This window comes from Neofelis nebulosa, chromosome 8 (genome assembly GCF_028018385.1).
Source record: "Neofelis nebulosa isolate mNeoNeb1 chromosome 8, mNeoNeb1.pri, whole genome shotgun sequence".
NCBI classification, from domain to species: Eukaryota; Metazoa; Chordata; class Mammalia; order Carnivora; family Felidae; genus Neofelis; species Neofelis nebulosa.
In genome coordinates, this window is record NC_080789.1 from 717,293 (window position 1) to 724,152 (window position 6,860).

The 6,860-nt window shown below is 65.3% G+C and overlaps 1 protein-coding gene across 6 annotated transcripts; it reads left to right on the plus strand.

Annotated features, from left to right (window-relative positions):
- Nucleotides 1-539: 539 nt before the first annotated feature.
- Nucleotides 540-6,860, plus strand: HDAC10 (histone deacetylase 10). Of its 6 annotated transcripts, XM_058740918.1 has the most exons (20): nucleotides 540-1,600; nucleotides 1,671-1,805; nucleotides 2,032-2,128; nucleotides 2,359-2,456; nucleotides 2,556-2,660; nucleotides 2,817-2,885; nucleotides 2,977-3,103; nucleotides 3,295-3,360; nucleotides 3,560-3,619; nucleotides 3,697-3,786; nucleotides 3,927-4,033; nucleotides 4,106-4,173; nucleotides 4,253-4,517; nucleotides 4,615-4,699; nucleotides 5,061-5,152; nucleotides 5,293-5,349; nucleotides 5,797-5,875; nucleotides 6,018-6,200; nucleotides 6,293-6,452; nucleotides 6,544-6,860. In XM_058740918.1, exons 1-20 carry the CDS (start codon nucleotides 1,542-1,544, stop codon nucleotides 6,558-6,560), a joined length of 2,019 nt encoding a protein of 672 aa, XP_058596901.1. In that variant the 5' UTR covers nucleotides 540-1,541; the 3' UTR covers nucleotides 6,561-6,860. The 6 variants fall into 6 exon arrangements, with proteins under 6 accessions (XP_058596901.1, XP_058596905.1, XP_058596902.1 ...); XM_058740922.1 differs by lacking the exon at nucleotides 3,697-3,786; XM_058740919.1 differs by lacking the exon at nucleotides 3,295-3,360.

Here is a 6,860-nt window from a genome sequence, read left to right on the forward strand (position 1 = left end):
TTCTGTTGTCATTTGAAACCTCCCGCCCCGGCGTCCACATGCCAGCGCCATCGGCGAGCCCGCGCAGCCTTCTGCCAGCCAGTGGATGTCTCCGAGAGCCGGGCTCTCTAGGCTCTAGGGCTCCTGCGTTCGCACTGGCTCCTCCCACTTGTCCCCAGGGCAGGTATGCCCAAAGCGGGGCCAGGCCGTCCCCCTTCTGGCCTGGAGTTCGGCCGGACACGTGAACAGTTGGCCCAGCCGAGTTGCCACAGCGGACACCGGCCTTCTCTGCTCAGGGGCTCTCTGGTGCTCCCGGGGCCGACCCTTCTCTGGACCCCCGGCTCAGAGCGATCCGGGAAGGGCGGTCTGCCACAGGCCCCGCCTCTGGGGCCACGTGTGCCAGGATGGCCAATCAGAGTACGCCAGCCCCATAGCCACCGTGATTGGCTGAGGGGTGGGCACCTGACCCCAAATGACCCAATCGGAGTCTTCCCGGCGCTGGTAGCTTGTCCGTTGCGGACTCTGGCCCGTGCCTCGACCGGGACGGTGGGAACCCCGGTGGGGCCATTCCTACACTTCCGGGGCACCCACGAACGGGGTTGGCTGCACTCCCGCCCAGGGCCCCGCCTCCTACGTGCCCCGCCCCCCAGGGCCTATCCCCTTCAGAACGCCGCCTCCGTGAAGCCCGCCGCCTCAGGATTTGGGCCCTGGGCGCTGTTGCCAGAGCCCTTATGTTTCAGGGCCCTGGCTCCCACTTTCCTCCTCTCTGGCCATCTGGCTCGGTTGCTGGCCTCATGCATGCATTCCTTGCCCAGACCCTCCCTCTGTTCGCCTTTCCCTCCTGCCTTGCCTCGCCCCACGCTTCCGCGGCTCTTGTCTAGCTGCTCTGCCACCCCCTGACCCTCCGACTGGTCTGCTCTTTGGCCAGGGTCTTTCTGGAGCTAAAATCGGACCCCGCCACTCCCTTCTTACACCTCGGGGGAAGCGCAGCGCGTCGACGTCGCCCAGGCCCGGGCTCCCCTAGCCCAAGCGGCCCTCGGATGCGTCCCAGGGCAGCACCAGACGTGATGGGCTGAGGACGCGTCTGACGCCTTGGCCTGCGCGGTCAGGCTGGGTCGGGGGAGATTTGGGGCGGTCCGCGGGGTCCTGGGCACACTGGACTTCACCCGCCCCCTCCACCTCTGGAGGGAGAGGGAGGCCCGCGACACGCCTCAGGCTCCGGGCTGGGGTGGGGGAAGGTAGGTCTTGGAGCCGCAGCCGGAGCGCGGAGTAGGAGAGATGGGGCAGCACGGCCCCGGCCCGGGCCCCAGGCGTCTCGCCAGCCCAGCTCCCGTCAGGCCGCGCTTCGGGGCGGGGTTTTGGGCGCTGGGTCAGAGTCTGAGGAAGTGGGGAAATCTGGCCCTGGGAGCCCCCCCCGCGGCGGCCTACTTCCCTGCCTGGATTCTGCGTGTTCCTGCCCAGGCTCCCTGCCGGTCGTCCCAGCTCCCGGGGGCTGCAAGGAGGGGACAGGCAGTGCATTCACCTGCCCGGCCAGGGTGGCCCAAAGTGACCACGGCTGTGCCATGAGGACTGCGCTGGTGCACCACGAGGACATGACAGCGGCCCGGCTGCTCTGGGAAGAGTAAGTGTGACCTGGCAGAGGTGGGAGGATGGAGAGGGGGCTCTGGACCCTGAGCTCTGTGTCCACTCAGCCCTGAGTGTGAGATCGAGCGTCCGGAGCGCCTGACTACAGCCCTGGAGCGCCTGCGGCAGTGGGGCCTGGAGCAGAGGTGTCTACAGTTGGCAGCCCGAGAGGCCTCCGAGGCAGAGCTGGGCCTGGTACACAGGTCAGACCCTGGGGAGCCACATGCCACAGAGGAGGCCAGCTAGGACCTGAGGCCACCCAGCCTGCCAGCATCTTGAAAACAGAGCGTCTCCCCTACCTGCCTCAGTTTCACCACTGGGTGGGTGGGTGACGAAACAGTGAGGTGGGCAGTGCCCCCAGGGGTCCAGCCCCTCTTTCTCCTCCTCTTCCTGCTGGTGACCCTGCCTTGCCTACCTGTCCCCCTGCAGCCCAGAGTATGTGTCCTTGTTGCGAGGAACCCAGACCTTGAGCACTAGGGAACTACAGGCGCTGTCTGGACAATACAACGCTGTCTACTTCCATCCGGTGCGGCCCTGGGGACACACCACTTCCTGGGTGGGGACACGCTACCTCCCCACTGCACACCCACATGCCGCGCCTGACTTATGGCCTTGCCGCCAACCCTGGCCAACGGCCCCACATTCATGAATGTGCACATGGCCTACACGCCCTGCTGCCTGCCGCACCCTGCGCGGGCCTGGGCAGAGCCTGTGAGGTGCGGGGGGTGGGGGCTCATTTGCACCCCTGCCCCACAGAGTACCTTCCACTGTGCCCGGCTGGCCGTGGGGGCTGTGTTGCAGCTGGTGGACGCCGTGCTGACGGGGGCTGTGCACAACGGGCTCGCCCTGGTGAGGTGAGAGCTGTCCCCTTCCTGGGTCGCTCCCACCTGTGGGTGGCCCTGTGAGGGCACAGGATGACCCTGACGGGTCCCACACCCAATTTTCACCCACAGACCTCCTGGGCATCACAGCCAGAGAGCCGCTGCCAATGGATTCTGCGTGTTCAACAATGTGGCCATAGCCGCCAAATACGCCAAGCAGAGACACGGGCTGCACAGGTGTGCCCTGCGAGGCAGGGGCCCAGGCCCCACAGGAGGGTGGTAGAGTGGGCTGCTGAGAGACCCCATGCAGCCCCTTGTCTTCCTGGGGTGGGCTGTGGCCCCAAGGTCAGAGGCTCTGCCGCTCAGTGACCTCTGAGCACTCCCTGTCCCCAGGATCCTCATTGTCGACTGGGATGTCCACCACGGTCAGGGCATCCAGTATATCTTTGAGGATGACCCCAGGTGAGCCGGGGACGCAACCCTTCCCCGAGACCCTTTGCTGGGAGCCATGGGGACAAGGTCTTGACCTCTGGTCGTGGCTGGTTGTCCACAGCGTCCTTTACTTTTCCTGGCACCGCTATGAGCATGGGCACTTTTGGCCCTACCTTCGAGAATCGGATGCAGATGCTGTTGGGCAGGGGCAGGGCCGTGGCTTCACTGTCAACCTGCCCTGGAATCAGGTGCCTGCCTCTCCCCGCCAGCCGCCTACACAGAGCCCCTCACCCAGGCCTCGCCCCTGCCCTGCAGCCCCAGGCCTCCTGAACAGAGTTCAGGGCATCCTTCCAGGGTCACCCCCAGAGTTTGGGCCCCAGGGACGGAGACTTCATAGCCCTCTGCCACGGGGCCCAGCACTGATGCCCCATGGCCACAGGTTGGGATGGGAAATGCTGACTACGTGGCCGCCTTCCTCCATGTGCTGCTCCCCGTGGCCTTTGAGGTAACTGGATGGGGGGCAGGCGTGGTCTTGATGACAGGAGAAGGGGGGGGCGATCCTCTGTCCAAAGTACCCCCCCCCCCCCCCCCGCCCACACCATAGAAGAATGGAACCCTCCGGATGGGGAGTGCTATCTGGAGGGGCCTCCTTCACCCCTGCTCCGGTCTCTTTCCTGCCCATCCCCGCGTGGCCCCGCCCACAGTTTGACCCTGAGCTGGTGCTCATCTCAGCAGGATTTGACTCTGCGATCGGGGATCCGGAGGTGAGGGCCTGGCCTGGCAGGGGAGGGCTCCCGGGGTCCCGGGGCCAGGCGCCCATCACACTGGGCTCTGGTTCCAGGGGCAGATGCGGGCCACGCCGGAGTGCTTCTCCCACCTCACACAGCTGCTGCAGGTGCTGGCCGGCGGCCGAGTCTGTGCTGTGCTGGAGGTGACCGTGACAGCTGGGAGGGCGCACTGGTCAGATGCGGGGGTGCCATCAGAGGGGGCCTGCTGTACAGGACGGGGTAACCTGCCTGGGATGGCGACGCCCCGGCCCAGTCGCATCCCTTCCTTTCTTTCTCCTCCCAGGGAGGCTACCACCTGGAGTCGCTGTCCCAGTCCGTGTGCATGGTGGTGAAGGCGCTGCTGGGTGACCCTGCCTTGCCCCTGTCGGGGCCCATGGAGCCTCATCACAGGTTCGGGGCCAGGAAGGTGGGAAGGGCTGGGGGTGCGATGCCAGGCCTCACTGCTCCTGCTTCTCCCCACAGTGCCCTGGAATCCATCCAGAGTGTCCGGGCTGCCCAGGCCCCTCATTGGAAGAGCCTCCGGCAGCAAGGTCAGCGTGGCCTAAGCTGGGAGGCAGGGTCACATCCTGGGCTCCCACGCAGTGGCTTTGACTCTGAACCACCCCCTAGGGTCGACCCCCATACTGAATCCCAGCACCTACTCCCTGGAGCGGAGAGCCTCACCTGTATCTCCCGGGGCACCCAAATTCAAGGCAGCAGAGGCGCAGGCCTCGGCCGCACTGAGTTCCCTCCTAGACCAGCTGCACCTCAACCCCACACTGCCTGTCCGCACGGCTGTTGCCCTGACTGCACTGGATGCCGCTCTGGTCCTACCCGCCGACGTCCTCCGTCAGGAGGGGTCAGCCCCACAGGAGGAGACACGGGCCTGGGCCAGGTGGGCAGCGTGGGCCTGGGGAGAGGGATGGGGCTGTGTGTGTACATGTGCTGCGGTCTGTCAATTCCTGTCCATGTGTCTTGCTTTCCCACCATAGGCTACACGAGGCCCTGGCCCAGGACAAGGCTCTCACTGCACTTGGGAAGGTCCTGCACCTCTTGAATGGGATCCTGGATGGGCAGGTGGGTGCACCTGGGATGGGCCAAGGGTGGCCATGAGCCAGGGGCAGGGCCCAGGGCCCAGGACCTGCCCACAGCAGATGGCCTGTCCGGGGGAGTGCTGGGTGGTGCACAACCACATGGACGTGAGTTACCTTGTGCCTGGACCCTTTCTAGAACAGTCCTCAGGGACAGGGTCATGAGTTCAGGGTCGCTCAGTCTTCCCAACTAAGTACTCCTTGACGGAGAGGTGAAGGGGATGACGTAAGTTAGTTTTAAGCATCTCACAGATGGCAGCTATGTAGAGGGGGGCCCAGAGAAGGGGCAGATGTGTCTGTTTATCTGGTTGGGAGTGGTCCTGCGCGCCCGCTGTCGACCCCTCCAGGTGAGCAGTGGCATTGCAGCAACCCCGGAGCCCGCCTTGGCTCCCACCCTGGATGTGGTCATTGGGCGCAGCTTGTCCCACGGAGCGCGGAGGTGAGTCTTCAGGGCATGGCCCGTGGGCACCCCCTGCCCTGCTGGCCACCACTCTTGCTCCCCGCTGCGTGGGGAGGGCTCTGGGAATGGATTCCAGGTTGGGTGAGTGCAACCTGTCCCGGGGCCCACTTTTCCTCCAGGCTTCTCTGTGTGGCTGTGGGACAGCTGGATCGGCCCACAGACCTTGCCGACGACGGGTATGACCCTTGGGTCAGGTGTACATCCAGCCTTGTGTGTGGGTGGGCACGCAGTCCTGGGTCCCCATGGGTGATGGGTGGGCAGGGCCTTCCACAGCTGGGGGCTGGCAGAGGAGTCCCTGGGAGGGTCTCCAGCACAGAGGGTCAGCAGTGCCCCCTCCCCCCACCCCCCAAGGTCTCCTCCACCTCCCCTTCTGTGGTCTGGGCTCTGGAGGGCAAACAGCAGCTCACCCCCTGCGCGTGCTCGCTCTTCCCTGCTCACCCCCTGCGCGTGCTCCCTCTATCCTGCTCACCCCCCACACATGCTCGCTCTATCCTGCTCACCCCCCACGCTTGCTCGTTCTTCCCTGCTCACCCCCCGTGCGTGCTCCCTCTATCCTGCTCACCCCCCGCACGTGCTCGCTCTATCCTGCTCACCCCCCACGCGTGCTCGCTCTTCCCTGGAAGGAGGAACCTGTGGCTGAACATCAGAGGCAAGGAAGCGGTTGCCCCATCCAAATTCCAGGTCTCCGTGCCACTGCCAGGGGTGAGCGGTGATGTCGAGGGCAGGGTGTCCTCGTACTGGGCTGGTCCGCTCCTCCCGCTGCCCTTCCTGGTGGGGCTGTTGGTGTGGCTGTGCACCTGACATTGGGAGGCAGGGTCACCCCTGACTGCCGTTCTTCCCACAGACTACTGGTGGGTTCGTGAGCTGTGTTCTGGCCCTTGTGCTGCCCCTGGCCTATGGCTTCCAGCCTGACCTCGTGTTGGTGGCGCTGGGGCCAGCCCACGGCCTGCAGGTCCCCCAAGCCACACTCCTGGCTTCTCTGCTGCGGGGGCCGGCGGGGGGCCGAGTCTTGGTCCTGCTGGAGCAGGTGAGCTGGGCAGGGGGCGGATGTGCTGGGGGGGGGGGGGCAGGTGGGGAGCGACCAGTGACTTGCTGCTTCCACCTCTGCTCCCGGCCCAGGGATCCACATCCCAGCTTGCAGGGGTCCTGGCCCGGGTGTTGCAGGGAGAGGCGCCCCCCAGCCTGGGTCCCTTCTCCGTGGCCTCCCCAGAGGACACACAGGCCCTGATATACCTGAGAGGGCAGCTGAAAGCAGAGTGGAAGATGCTGCAGGTGGCCGGTGAGGCTGGGGGGGCACGGCCCAGGCTGAATACTGGGTCTGGGGGAAGCAGCTCACCGCAGTGACAAGCTGACTGTGCACCTCTTCCCAGCTCCTCAAGTGCCGTGACCGGGCAGCTTGAAATCTGCCAGGGTGGGAGTCTTTGCACTCCAGAGGTGACACCACAGACTAGTCCCCCAAGAACCAGCTTTAAACACTCACGTGTGCACCACTTCCTGAGGCCTCTGTCCTGATGGCCAGGCTACAGAGCTGTCTGGGGCTCTGGCTCAGGGACACTATGTCCACGGCCGTGACCGGGAGCCCCCCCCCCCCCCGCCTCCAGTGGTCTGCCTCTGCACAGATGGTTCCATCCTCACTTCCTGCACGCCTCTTAACCTCAAAAAATAAAAGTCGTTTTACCAGCAAAAA

What these genes read in the sequence shown, in the direction of transcription:
- HDAC10 (XM_058740918.1), top strand. Translation starts at nt 1,542, where the DNA reads ATGAGGACTGCGCTGGTGCACCACGAGGACATGACAGCGGCCCGGCTG. An exon ending in ACGCTGTCTACTTCCATCCG is followed by an intron (nt 2,129 to 2,358) that starts GTGCGGCCCTGG and finishes CCTGCCCCACAG; the next exon opens with AGTACCTTCCACTGTGCCCG. An exon ending in CTGCGATCGGGGATCCGGAG is followed by an intron (nt 3,620 to 3,696) that starts GTGAGGGCCTGG and finishes CTCTGGTTCCAG; the next exon opens with GGGCAGATGCGGGCCACGCC.